General features: G+C 40.2%; 2 protein-coding genes across 2 annotated transcripts in view; one reads left to right on the top strand and one right to left on the bottom strand.

The window, feature by feature from the left end:
* The window catches only part of LOC113228952 (orphan steroid hormone receptor 2-like), a 65,790-nt gene extending 58,293 nt beyond the window's left edge, over window positions 1-7,497 (top strand). The window contains exon 10 of the mRNA XM_026462394.1: window positions 7,363-7,497. Coding sequence (XP_026318179.1) covers window positions 7,363-7,497 — 135 coding nt within the window. The remainder of the gene's footprint in view (window positions 1-7,362) is intronic.
* On the bottom strand, window positions 7,472-11,944 carry LOC113228951 (probable small nuclear ribonucleoprotein Sm D2). The gene is made up of 3 exons (XM_026462393.1): window positions 11,916-11,944; window positions 8,771-9,029; window positions 7,472-8,325 (listed from the first exon to the last, which is right to left on the bottom strand). The coding sequence occupies exons 1-3, from the start codon at window positions 11,942-11,944 to the stop codon at window positions 8,221-8,223; spliced, it is 393 nt and encodes a 130-aa protein (XP_026318178.1). The 3' UTR covers window positions 7,472-8,220.
* Window positions 11,945-14,700: the final 2,756 nt, after the last annotated feature.

The raw sequence follows: 14,700 nt of genomic DNA, 5'->3' as shown, positions 1-14,700 counted from the left end.
CAAGTCGCCATGTTCGTGTAATTTTGAAGCGTCGGTAAAAACAGTAGTCCAGTCATGCCATTCTCTCTCAACTATATCGTTGAAGACTTGGTTTGCTCCAGGGGTATCTTTCATGATGCCAAAACTAAGATAGACTGTTGGGCGAAACGTTAAACATTTAAAATCAGTTTCAAACAACGGGTTCATATAATTTTGGTAAATAGGGAATGGGAGATTGGAAATTTTGTTAAAACTGTTGATAAGAAGGGGGGGTTTCTTGTGTGACCAATAATTGGAGGAAGGGATAATCTCCGACAAGGATTGCAATACGGGAAGCAAAGGGTGAGAAGAATATTGAAAGATCTTGAAGAGGAATCTATTAGCAAGGAATTGTCTACGTAGATGTAGAGGGGGCTCCAGACATTCGACTTGAAGAGCGTTTGTTGGTGAGGATTTCATGGTACCTGTGATTATTCTCAGGCATCTTGCCTGGATTCTGTCCATCTTAGCCAAGGCTATTTTGTTGCATGGTTCCAGAAGGAAGCCGCCATAATCAAAATGACTTCTAATGATTGCGTTGTACAGGAGCTTTTGGTTATACGGATGTGATCCCCAACGAACACCAGAAAGTGCACGTAGGACATTTATGCTTTTTTCAGCTTTTTGACAAATATAGTTGAGGTGATGGATGCCAGATAATTTTGAGTCCAGAATAATGCCTAAAAATTTTACTTTTTCCCTCAGTTCTATGATTTCCCCATTAACATGTATTTCAGTTTCAGGGAGGCGTCTCTTGCGGGAAAAAACGACAGCTGTGCTTTTGTTAGCTGAAAGAGAGAGGCCGTGATCGGTAAGCCAAGAGTGTAGGTAAAAAAGGGCAGAGTTGAGGCGTCTTTCAGTATCTGAAAAAGATTTGGAACAAGCGTACAGGGCGATATCGTCTGCATATTGCAAGATTTTGCAGAAGCAATTGACTGAAGTGCCGAGGTCAGACGTGTACAAGCTGAAAAGGAGAGGGCTAAGAACGGAACCTTGAGGCAAGCCGTTCCAGACCATACGGGAGGGGGTTGTGGAACCGTTAACACGCACTGCGATAGAGCGACCCATAAACATGTTGTAAATGACATTGATCATCTTCACAGGAATACACAGATTGAGCATCTTCTGCCAGAGTAGTGGAAGGTTCACGTTATCATAAGCTGATGTTATGTCTAAGAACACACCTATGACGTGTTTTCCCTCGGAGAGGGCTAGTCGAACATCTGATGAAAAAATGCTTAGGCTGTCCATAGTGCCCATGCCTTTTCGGAAGCCAAACTGGCTTCTGGGTAACAATCCCTTGCTCTCTACTATCCATTCCAGACGGTTTTTTATTAGGTGTTCCATGATTTTAGCTAAAACAGATGATAGGGCGATAGGTCGATACGAGTTTGCATTAGATGGGTCTTTCCCAGGTTTTATGATTGGAATGATAATTTGGGTTTTCCATGAAATGGGGACTATGCCAGATTCAAAAATTGTGTTTATAATATTCAAAAAAAAAATTTTGGTAGGATTAGAGGACCTGGTAATAAACGAATAGGGAATGCCGTCCGCACCCGGCGCCGAATCCCTTAAATGGTCCAAAGCACAGCTTAGTTCTTCAAAAGAGAAGGGGGCATTCATACTGTCAGGAGATGACAAGGAGGTGTTTATAACGGTAGGAGCTTCTGAAGGAACAAAAGGGGGGGATAATTTTGTAATAAAATCCACAAGCCAGGGTGTCGGGTCGTTAGACGAGGTGTTGTTGTGATCAGTCTGAGATCTGCGAAAGGATTTTATTCTCTTCCAGACTGTAGACGGGTGGGTGCGGGGTTCCAGAGATTCGCAGAATGCACGCCATCCTTGAAATTTCTTTTTGCTCAGAAATCTTCTCGTGTGAGCGGAAATCTTTTGGAAAGTTAAATAATTCTCAAAGGATAAGTCACATGTGAATTCAAGTTCTGCCCGATTTCTTTCCTTGACTGACGCAGAACATTCCGAATCCCACCACGGGGGAGAGGAAATTTTTCTATTTGCAGAGTTTTTTAATGGGATCGTTTCATCTGCGGCTGAAAGCAAACATGTGATGAACTCTGAATATATATGCAGAACTGTTGAGGGGGTTACTTGAACTGGTTGCATGTTTACAATTTTGCTGTTCAGGACCAAGGAGTAAATGTCCCAGTCTGCCTGCCTAAGCCTGTATTTAAGTAAGGGAGGGGGGTCTGGTGTGAGGATAGGTGAGGAGTCTCCTACTGAAATTAATATAGGAAGGTGATCGCTACCAAAGGAATTTAACAGAACAAGCCAGGAGGTGGAAGGGGCTAAACTAGGAGAGACTAAGGTTAGGTCAGGCGCGCTGGTATTTTGAAGGGGGGAAGTTCTGCGTGTAGGAGAGCCATCATTAACTATACATAAATTTGTGTTGTCCAGAAGATCGAGAAAAGCAGAGGATAAAGAGTCGCAGATGTGAGATCCCCACAGCGAGTGGCGTATATTGAAATCTCCTAAAACAATTAGGGGGGGAGGGAGGGATGAGAGGATCACGGATAGTTCTATGATGAGGTCTAGGCTAGGATGGGGAATGTAGACAGAGACAAATGATTTGTTTTGTGCTCTAATAGCGACAACATGGAGGCCTGTGGAGTGTGTGGGGATGGAGAGTTGTGTATATATGATGTTCCTTTTCACTAGTAGGGCACATCCAGCCCACCCATCACTTCTGTCATCCCGAAGGCATGCATAGCCAGGAACTCTGAATAGGGCTCCCGGTTTTAACCATGTCTCGGAAATACCAAAAACTACGGGGTGATATTTATTTATCAGAAAAATAAGTTCGTGTTTTTTATTTTTTATATTACGGGCGTTCCATTGTAGAATTGATGTCATTGTTGGATAAAAGAGATTGTAATAGTTTTGAGATCATACTTTGAATAATTTCAAGGCCATTGTACGGTAAGATGTCATTAAATTTGGAAAGTACATTTATAATTAAATTAGTTATAATATCTGACAGGTTGTCATTTGGACTAGTAGAACAAGGGTTATTATTATTTGAGTGGTCTCTAAGGAGAGAACACCCATTAGATTGCAAAGATTTTGGTGTAGATGTTATGAGGTTATGTGAGTATCTATCGTATCCTTGTGTTTGTTCTTGACTGTGGCGGCTTTCTGAAAAAGTTGTCTTGCGATAAGATGTGGAAGGAATCTGGGACTGTGGGCGGGCAGGGGTACAGGGAGGAGACCTAACTGTTTGAGAGGGGTGGGGAGAGGGGGGAGTCTGCGGGTGCTGGGAAGGAGATGTCATGTCAGCATATGATTTCCGGACAGAACTGAATCGTCTGGAAGCTTCTATGTAACCAATATTGTCTTCAGCCATCACTTTTTTAATTAACTTTTGACGGGCATGCTCAGGGCACCTTGAATCTGTAGCTTTATGGAAGGCAGAACAGAGAAGACAAGACACAGCATCATCTGGAACGGTGCAGGAGGACCCATCATGATTCTGGGCGCATCTGGAGCAACGCGGATTAGAACGGCATTGTTCACGAACATGTCCAAAGCGGCAAAATTTACAATTTATTTTTAACTAGCTGACTCATGACAGTGAAATGACAGTGACACTGACATAGGCACGGTAGTGCCACTGCAACTCGAGCAAGCACTGTTAGGTACTTAAACGCTCTGGTTTTAAAACAATGAAGTTTACACTTACCTTAGAGTTATACATAATTTTTCTTCCGGAGAAACACATAGTCGCATATTTGTATCTGTGCCAGTTATATGTGGTTTCAGAAGACACAATAGCTCATCAAACGAACGCACAGACATTCTTGCGTAGTTGAAAAATTTACGAGGGTATTTTCTCACGTCTTCATAAAATACCTAGTTTAAGCATTCCTTTTGATCTTCGTTCTTGTAACAAAGGATGTACCCAATACTCTCTTGATTTTCTTTTATTTTTCTTTCTCTTGATTAGTAGCGCTACTATAGCAGCTTCTTCGACGTCCATTCTGCACGAATGTACTTGGAATACTGTCGCTCGGCTTGGTCTCTTGGGTCTAATTGCCTATGTCTTGGTCGCCGAGCGACCGAGTCGCCAGCGACAAGTCGACAGTGAGTAATAGCTCTAAAAGGGTAATAATGGTAGATGGGTAGGTAGAAACGCCGGTGTAATAGGTAGGTGTAAAAAATCGGCTTCAGGAATGTAGGTAATCGAAAAATATTTTACTTGTGAAGTTAACGGTCTTTAGCGAGCTATCTAGATATTTTTGGTTTGCTTAATTTTTAATTTTTGCTTAGTTTTGCTCAGTTTTATTTGTTTTTGCTGTTTGAAAGTGCATAAATTGTTGAACGTAAACTCGATTTGATCTAATCATATATGTTTATACAAACTAGTCACACTCTCGTGCTTCCAAAATAATAAATATTACCTTTATGTAATGCAGTGCATACCTTTAAGTGCATGCATAATACTAGTTTGAAATGTTCCGTTTTTGTAAATATTTAACGCATCTGTATGTATTAGTTGGCAAGCCTTACTAAATAAATAAATAAATCTCACGGCGGACAGGAAGGCAGAGGACATTATATTTATCAATGCATATTTAATCCTATTTCAGTTGCAATAAGGTATACATTTTAATGTTCTGAGATGTGGAGAGAAATATGTGCTGCTCCGAGGTTGGTCTTAGAGCTAAATATTTTACACCTGTTATTATTATTAGGGTTGCCTTCATTTGGGACATATGTAGCCCCTCATCACTGCGACCATCAACTGATCCATTGAGGAGTACATACATAAGACATAAAGCCGTATACACCCTGAGGGTCGAGCGGTTGGAGTCCCGCCACAACGTGAGTTTTAATTCGTGTGTGGTGAGAGTACCGACCGAACATCTGTCCACCTTCATGAAGAACGAGTTTTGACCGAAGGGTGTAATATATTGGCGATTCCGCGGCCTGACACATGTCGCAGACAAGTGCAATTCGTGTAGATTAGTTAGTAAGTGTTTTATTATATTGTATGTATGTAGTTCTTAAGGTATATATTGTATGAGTCATGTGGCCTGAAATAAATAAATAAAAAATATAATAAAAACTGTGATCACCACTAATTACAGTTCGACCGACAGCATTGCAGAACTGAAGGACTTTCCTGGCTCCGACAGATTTTATGTCCGTTGTGGCATGTGCCTTCCCAGTATGGAACTACGTAAGCCCATCAGAGTGTAGCACTGGGTGAGAAGATGGCGGATGAAATTTTTGTGGAAGAACCTACACTATCTGTTCTCTCTGCTTAATATTTGACATGTGCTTTTTTCAAGCCACAAAGTCCTGTTAAGAGTCTAGTGAGAATTCTGATGCTATTCCTGTCCAATGACAGAGTTTTTCTACAGTGCTTGGCATTGCTCAAGACCCTTGCTCTGTAGCCGCACATCTCGAGAGAATGTGTGATCTCGTTCAGCAGAGTGAGCTTTGCCAGGCTGTATGATATCCCTGTAAAGGGTTTGGGTCCAATAAAGGTATCCCTGGCACCAGCCTTTGCCAGTTCATTTGCTGCCTCATTACCCTCGACGTCAGAATGATAACGAACCCTGCTCAAGACCACTTTATTCCTTTTCAACTTTATTAATTTACATCTATGTAAAATGAATAAAATATATAATTAAAATACTCAAGTGGGTTTATTAATTTTATTGTTAAATACAAATTGAAAGCTTGATCTAAACAGTACTTAACATTACGCCACCAGAATATCTAAACAAGTCGCATATTTTAGGTTTCGCCAATAAGCTCACAGATTTAGTGGCAAGACGCTTAAGGCTCGATTTTGAAAGATCGTAATTGTCGCTCGATATGCTGCGTTTTAACGATCAATAAGAACTGTCAACTTGTTAGCTCGATCCTTACTGTCGTCTGGTAGCGACCGATAATTAAGGTTAAAATCGAACTAATTTAACCCTCGATGACGATCGACAGGTTTTGTCAAACGTCTGTTTGACGTGATTGCTGACTCGACTCGATGTCCAACAGAGAGCGATGCGGCGTATATACATATTATGAACTCGAACCGACAATTCACCGAGTCGGGCACGATAGGCTGGCCGACCGCAACTCGAGCGTGCTCCAAAGGTCGCCGAACGGATCGAGGGAGAACGGGTAGCCGATGCGCTGTATGAATGAAGTATTCGACGGGACAGGGGGTCTACTCTTGGTCTCCGTCCGACATCCGTCCGAAACAATGACTGCCAAATAAGCTATAATTGACCAAATGAAAAGACGCGTGATGCGAATGAAGCTTCATACTTGACACTTGTCTTTTAATTTTGTCGAATATTACTTATTTGACAGTAATTGTTTCGGACGGATGTCAGACGAAGATCGAGAGTAGACCCCTAGGTACCGAACCCAGCTAGCTCGAGTTGACTCGTTGTGGGAGTAATGGAGTTAAATGACTCGACTAGCCCATCGCTATATTGCTTACACATTTCGACCCCTCCTACGTAAAGTATCGTATGTCGAAATTGCCAAGTTTACAGGGAAGCGTTTTAAAGTTCTCAATTCACGGCAATGAGCATAACACGTGACTTTAGCATTTCTCAGTTTTATTCGGCAAAGCTTGTTACTCACATAGAGTATTGTAAAATCCTAGATATCGGTTAGATGATCTACTAGATGATCAATCTATGTCAGTAATGAGGTTTTGCCAAACAAAACGGAGAACTTTAAAACGCTCCCCTGTAAACTTGGCAATTTCGACATACGATACTTTACGTATTTACTCATTTTGGTTGATCACACGTCTTGATCATTAGAAAATCGAGCAAATCAGCTTGTACACTTAAGTGGTTAATACTTGTTATAATTACAATTTATTCTGATAATTACTTATTGATAGGAACACACAAAATAACAATTCGGTGACAGATTTTCAGTGCATCAACCTACTTGCAATAGTAAATTGCTTAATTTACTGCAGTACTAAAGAATAGTAAAATTGGAAGGCCAAGTCAAATATGTCAAGCTGTCCATCTACTGTACATTTATCATACCCAAAGTATTCTTGGCCTTTATGACCTAAAAGATCAACTTTGAATTTTAAATGGGTTGTTGATGAAACATCACAGTTGGAAAGGGTTTGGATAGTTCAGCAACTGGTGACTGATACCCGCTATACGGAGTAACACTGCATTCTGCTGGATAAGTAAAAGAAATTCAACTTAAGTTGTTAGTGAGGCAGCCGAAATTAACCCGTATATACAAGACACTTTTATGTTATTATTATAAGGTGGCTTCATTCAGGGCCTATGCATCACCTCATCACTGCGACCATTGACTATCTGTTGTGATCGCCACTAGTTGCTGTGCAGAGCCAAGGCTAACAGCATTGAAGAACTGAAGGACTTTCCTGGCTCTGACAGGTTTAATATCCTCTGGCTGTGGCATGTGCCTTTCCAGTATGGGCTTCGTATGCCTGTCAGGGGTACACTTTAAGTTGGGTGTGATTGGATAGCTGGAGATATTCCAATATTTCATAAACATCAATATCACACAGCACACCACAGTCGAGTAGGTACTGGTACAGGTAAGGTTGACATAGCAAATTTGCTTTTGAATCATAATGAGTGAAAAACCTGAAAGGCTAATGGTATATATTTATTTAATTAGAAATAAGCAGCAGTAGAGTACCTTGTGAAAGAGTTTGTCCAGAGAAGACCTGTGACCTTGTGATGCTTTGAAATGGGGCAGTTGTCACAGAATGGACAATTCAGAATTGACAACATAACGGGATAACAAAAATCTACAGGCACAAATTCAACTAAATGCCTTGATAGTAGAATACAGGTTACCTATCAGTAGTCTGAAAAGACATTTTCCAGAAATGACGTTTAGTCGAAATTTCATAGCCTCGAAAGTAATTATGAGAGGAAAATGTTTTTTCTTTTAAACTTAACCTAACCGAACGTAATCATGTCTTTGCGATAAACATTTAACATATCCTGAAAGAACATGAAATCGGTTTTCAGTAATGTAAATTCAAACAAATGTTATTTCACACAAAAAAATTCTCAACTTTGTGATAGGTTACCTAGATAATACAATACAAACAAGACAGGGGCAGGTCTGTAGTAAGATACAGTACAAAAGTGTTATGAGCCACTGAAAAATCTGCCGCATTACATATATTTAGTGTATACTCAGTCTTAAAATATAGATTCACTTCCCAGCAGCAGTGGCGAGGGGGTTTCTTAAAACTAGAATGACAGAGTCTCCACGCAGAAACATCTTTGAGATGAATCGATCTTTGTTCACTGCTTTGCCCTGGAAAAATACGAGTGTTAAACAACTGGAATATGTTTAAATTAAATTTGGAATCCTAAGGCTCCTATCAATGTGACGCGGACAATCTGCACAGACGTCACTGCCAGTAAAATGTATTAAGCCTATGCAGTAAATTTAGTGTGATGCGGGTGCTGAGAGCCATTGATCACTTCGTCCTCATTGCACTAAGGTCCTTAAACGTTTCTCAGTTTAGTAAACATCGTTCTATCCCATCCAAAATCATTATCTACCTCCCCTAGCTCTATAAAACTAAAAAAAACTACGCACTCTCCTAACAATATTCAGAAAAAAAGTTCTTTGTAGGGAATTCGCAAAAATTGCACTATATAATTTTTTTTATTGAAATAAACATATGATTTTAAAAACTTGCCAAGATGAAATTATTAAAGAAAATTCCTGAATATTGTGAAAATACAGTACATACCTTCTTTCCTTTGCCAGTCCTGGGCACCTCAGTCCACATTTCCTTCACATTTTCGAGAACCATGTTGCAATGCCGGTCGAACGCCTTTACGCGGCCAAGCAGCTTTTTATTATTCCTGCAGTTAATCAGAACTTGTGTGTTGTTTTTTACGGACTGCGTGAGGACAGAAAGAGGCCCTGTACTGAATTCCTCCTCCTCAATCTTTGCTATTTCATCTAAAGTCATCTCTGAACGAGGTTTTGCTGTCGACGCCGACGCCCTAAAAATACATATTTACAAACTTTAGACTTCACTTCATTAAAACAACACTTAATAAAAATAATTGTTTTCATAAATACTTGCATTTTTTAGTCTTAGTTCTGGAATTTAAAAAATTTCTAGATAAAATATACAGCAATAAACAAAGCACGCGTTATACCGCCGTACCATAGACTAAACAATTGAATGTCAATGTCAACATTTTCGAGTTTCCTTCGATGTTGGTATGCAGTGTAATTTAGTACTATAGTATCACTGCAAATTATTCTCATTATTTTTATTATTATGTATTTAAAAGGCTACAAGCTTAGACTCACTGATAGAAATAGAACGCATACTTCCCAATATGGCAGAAAAAAGATATATAAATCTTTCTACGCGGATACGTTCCAAAACAAAGAATCAAATATGAAAGGACCTGAATGTAGAAAACATGAAAGAGTGATCAACGACCTGCAAAAACTATAATATATGGCGGAAATATTTGTGCATTTTTATGCCCGGGATAATTTCCGGATGAAGTAAAAAACTTTCGAAATTCAAATAAACAAGATGGCCGCCATACAAATTTCAAGGTCTTCTATAACGGAAACTATCAGTAGGAGGTGCTCGAAGGAATAGCATAGAGGGTACCATTGGTCAACTGCCTGGGTTAAAAAAATTCAAGATGGCGAATTCAAAATGGCGGCTGTAGAAAGACTTGCTTCAAACCGGCTGAAAATTGACATGTGGGGGTCTTTATGAGTTCTTAATCATAATTTGGGAACAAGTCTTTTTCGCCATTTTTTAGTATGGCTGCTATATGAGCGTTTTTTTCGTTAAAACTAGCCGCAGAAAGAGATTTGCTCTGAGTCAGATGAAAATTGGCATGTGGAGGCGAATAGAAGTGCCGGAAATGATTTGTGAAAATTTATTTTTCGTCATTTTTTCAATTTGTCTGGCTGCCATACAAACTCTTTTAGCGGCAGATAAAAATTTGCTCGAATTCGATTGAAAATGGACATGTCGGGGTCTTTATGAGTGTTTAATAATAATTAGCGGTCAAAATTTATTTTTCGATATTGTTCACTATGGCTGCCATACAAACTTTTGGCGATAAAAATTCCTTCTAATTCCACTGAAAATGGCATGGCTTCAATCATATTTTGGGGTAAAAATTTGTTTCCGCCGTTTTTCGATATAACAGTATTTTTTTATGTAAATGCCTGTTGAAAAAACTTGCTTTGCTCTGACTGAAAATTGGCCCGAAAAGAGTACTAGAATTGATAATAATTAGTGGTCAAAATATATTTTTGCAATTTTTAAATATAGCCGCCATTAAAGAGCTATTTCAATTTTTTTAAAACAAAGTCATAAGTGCCGAGGACGAAGCCCGAAGCGTCCGTACACCATCGTATGGAGGTAATATGCGGCGTAATAGATTACGAATACAAGATCTCACAATTGTAAAAATGTAAGGCATACTTCCCGATGTAGTGAAAATGAAATACTTATTATAGCGTTGTTGTATCTCAACCGTCTCTCTGTTAGATTCCATTTTCTTGAAAGCTATGCCAAAGAGAAGTATTTAGGGGAAAAAATGCCGAACTACTTCCGAATTTCCTGTACTATGAATACCAAAAGAACGACAACCCAGAATACTCAGACCAAATCCACCTTAGGAATGTCCGTTTCTTAAATTGGCCCAAATCGGCCTCCTCATCAAGCGCCCATTAGTACTAACTGCTGTGCCACCGAAGAGCATGAGCACGCCTCGTAAACTAAACCCGACCTAGCGCCGCAGGGCAAGCCCGACCCCACCGTAGGTATCGTACAGGGCTAGTTAAGTATAGAGTTAATTATACGTCCATGTAAAATAAATAATATTTTACGTAGGTTATTAATAAATTCCAATAACAATTAGGTATATTATAGAATGGAAATTGAGATTTTATTACATTATTATTACATTTTATTTTACTGAGACGTGTGTAGAAGCAGAATTTGCTTCTTGAAAATTCGCTATGGTATGTAATTATTTATTCGCACATTTAAATCCTCGATTTAAACGTGCTAAGCAAGCATTTTACCGGTGCCGTTTATATAATGTTGGATTTTCGTTTCGTATTAAGCCACCTTGACAAATTGAATTCTATTCTGTATGTCTTAACAACAACGGCCCATAGTGTCAAAGTTGATGTGCTATCAATTGTACGAACACCTTGTAATGGTGCGTGTGTGTGTATGCATTGAGTATGTCTACATCCAACCAATTTAGACCGTTACAAAATAAATTCAAATTATCATTATTTCATAGGTCAGCAATGATAGAGCTCCTCCCGCTGTATCAATAAATGAGAAAACTGATTTTAATAAAGATTTTTATTAAATTATATAAGTACAGCGTGAAAAAAACACAACTTGACATGAAGAGAGTTCTACGAGGTAACAAAGAAAATTTGAATAAGAATAAATGTCACTCCGGCCAGTATGTAAAAGATTGGGCATCCATGCTCTGACAAGCAAAGTATTAGGTACGTACTACTCATTCGTGAGGCAAATTCCCCTGAGAAGAACTAGTAAGATTCGTAAGTGTTATTTGTTGTGAATAGATATTTGTTTACCGTCTTCGAGTATGTTTCCTATCCACAGACCCGGGAGATAGGGAGTTCTGGGGAGATTACGGGCTCCTCGTAAGACCAGAGTACGGCGGGCGTCGTCCGGGCCAAGTCCTCTGCCAGTGATACGCCTATTCACAGGCGTCTCTGGTGGACCCGGATTTATTGTTAGCTGCAGGGATGAACTCGTTTGTCTGCCCCTGTAGCAAGTGGCGGGGCGCGCAGCTAGCGTGTCTTAGCGATCTAGACGAGGGCCTAAGGCGAGAAGACGCCCGGTGCACGTGAGTTACCTTGTAAGTCCGAAGCTATGTCCGGACATTGTCATAGGACATTGCGACCGGCATCTCCGACACTAGCCCGGAGAGCTAGATATCCTGTGGTCCCTCCAGACATGTAGGTTTCTGACAACCCGAGAGATGTTTCGGCGTCTGGAGGTGAGCGTGCGTACCTATCCGCCACCAAAGAGGAGATTTGGTAGTGGACTTTGCGGGGGTAACCTTTAGTTGCGCAGTGTGCAAGGGTAGTGAGTATACTGTGCGTGCACCCAGGGCAGCTTACCCAAGGCACTAGCGTTTTGAGAAGCGGATGAAGTTTGTGCAAATGGCCTGATCTGGGGTCAGGACTCAACTGAGTAGGTCCCTGTGCGGGCTTGCTTGCGTAGGTTATAAGTGCCCTTCCCGTACAACCAAGAGGTTGATAGGGAGGTCATTGTAAAGAATCTTATGTAGAAAAGATACTGTTCGGGTATATGGCTTCCCGTGTACAGCACGTCCTCTAAGCGACGAATCGTACACGCAGTATGTCCCCTCAAAGCAACGAATTAGATACGCCTTCATTTACCTTACAAGTTGAAACCATTATAAAACGTATGTACCTATATATACATTAGGGAATTAATTGGGCACGGCTTTTCGCATTTGCTCGTAAGAAAGGTTCTTGATTTGTCGCTAAGTAGCGTGTGCCTACCCCAATGGCAGTCCGAGGGCGTAAGTGTATGTATGAACTTTGCTCCAACACTCACTCTTCCTCATTCACTACTTAGGCCCGGCACCCATTGGCATGGTGGAGCATACCGTTGCGACATCATCGACATTTCATCACATTCGGAAGTCTGTCCAAACATTCCGAAGACTGACGAGGCATTTCGGACACTGACGAGGCATTTCGGACACTGCCGGCTCGATTCCAGCGTGACCATGGTCGAGTTTTTGAAATTTGAAAAAGGCGCTATTTAGTCGGTTCTAGTAGCAAATAACATTATAAGGGTGTTTTACTGTCCACGCTGAAATAAGCTTATTCCAGCGGCACCATTTCTCTATATCGAGAACCACAACACCTAGCTTAGATCTGATTACACTAAAAAGTCGTGATTTAGTCGGTTCTAGTCGTAAAAAACTAGATTTAGTCGTTACGACGTTTTGAAGTTATTAAGGTGTTTAACTGTCCACTCTGGAATAAGCTTATTCCGGCGGCATCATTTTAGAACCTCAAGGACCACAGCCCCTAGCTTAGGCGATTAACACACTACCACGCGCGCGGTGGCGGAGACGCAATCTGCTTCAACGAGCGTTTTAATCTGCACTGAGGCAGCGGTTTAAAGTACTTAAAGTACTCGCTTCGCGGTTGATCGCCGTAATGATTGTACGTGTAGCCGAGATCCTTTTTTGACAAGAATGGTTAATAATACAGAACTCATTCAGGACGCTGCAGTTATACTATTTGGTTTTTGTTTGTGCAGAGCGCAGTGTGCCATACCCTGCGGTCCGCCACGCCCCTCCGCGCGGGGGCGCGGAAAACCGCGCGCGGAGAAGCGTTGTCAGTGTGTTCGACGGCGCGTGTTTTCCATACAAAATGAGGTACTTCAGTGCAACATTAAAAAACGCAGCTCCGTGCTCCGTCGCGGGTCACGGTGCAGTGTGATAATCGCCTTAGATCTGATTGCGCCCAAAAAAAAACGTGAATTAGTCAGTTCTAGTCGAGAAATATTAGAAATAGTCGCTCCGCAGAAGATTTTATTTAGCTCGTATATAGTTTGTACGTTACAGCATTGACCATAAAGTTCATGGTATGTACATTAATATCATTACAAAAATTCGCATACATTCCGTTCCGCCGCAATTTGAATTGAATCTTAGGGGTTAGGTTAGGCATAATTTACATTGCCGCGGAAACGAATGGAAGCGATTTTGGTAACGAAATAGCAAATAGCGTAATGAGTTTTACACGTTACACGTTGTATTGTGTACAATACAATTAGAAATTAAACAAAATACCATAACTCCTCTTATTTATTACTAAAAAATGTTACATATGTATAACTTATTATAAAAAAATTAGACAAATTTCGTTTTAAAATACATATACAATTATATGACACGTAATCTCAAAATATAAGTGACAATATACAATATTAATAACAATTTGGTACATGTCCCCAATGCACGAGTGTCCATGAGGATTATTTTTTATCAATTCAATTGTATTTTGTTGGAGGCAAAGCTACAATTAAGGGGGTAATACTGGCGCAAACGCAAGCCTAGAGTTGTTGTGACAATGGAGTGATACTACACAACCAGAGATGGCAAGCGCCCGGGTTTTAACCCGGTATTTTGTTAACGCCGAGTTTTAATCGAGTTAAAAAATATTTACAACTAAATACTTATAATTATTAATACAAAGATCGAACACTCAACAAAAAATTCCTTCGATCCGGCCGGATTCGAACCGATGTCTTCTTACAGTATGCTTACTGTGCCAAACGCTATACCAACTAAGCCACGGAACGAACCAGCGGACCTCACGATTTTTTCTATGTGCTTGCGTCGTATCTTTGCATTTGGTTTTTCAACGACTTTTTAGCCGTAGCGCCATCTATGACCTAGGAGAAATTTTTTTCGAATCCGTATCCGGTCGAATAGAAGAATTTTTTCTGAGTGCCGTCTGTGAGTGAGATCTTTGCATTAATAATTACAAACTAGTGGAGTAATTTCAAAAAATAATTGAACATCAATTCAATCAAAATTTTAAATATTTATAGTAAATCAAGTTTGTTCAAAATTAATGATATTATTACAA

This window comes from Hyposmocoma kahamanoa, unplaced genomic scaffold, assembly GCF_003589595.1.
Source record: "Hyposmocoma kahamanoa isolate Upper Pololo Valley unplaced genomic scaffold, ASM358959v1 263, whole genome shotgun sequence".
NCBI classification, from domain to species: Eukaryota; Metazoa; Arthropoda; class Insecta; order Lepidoptera; family Cosmopterigidae; genus Hyposmocoma; species Hyposmocoma kahamanoa.
Note: the sequence above shows the minus strand (reverse complement) of the source record. Positions and strands in the feature narration are given on the sequence as shown.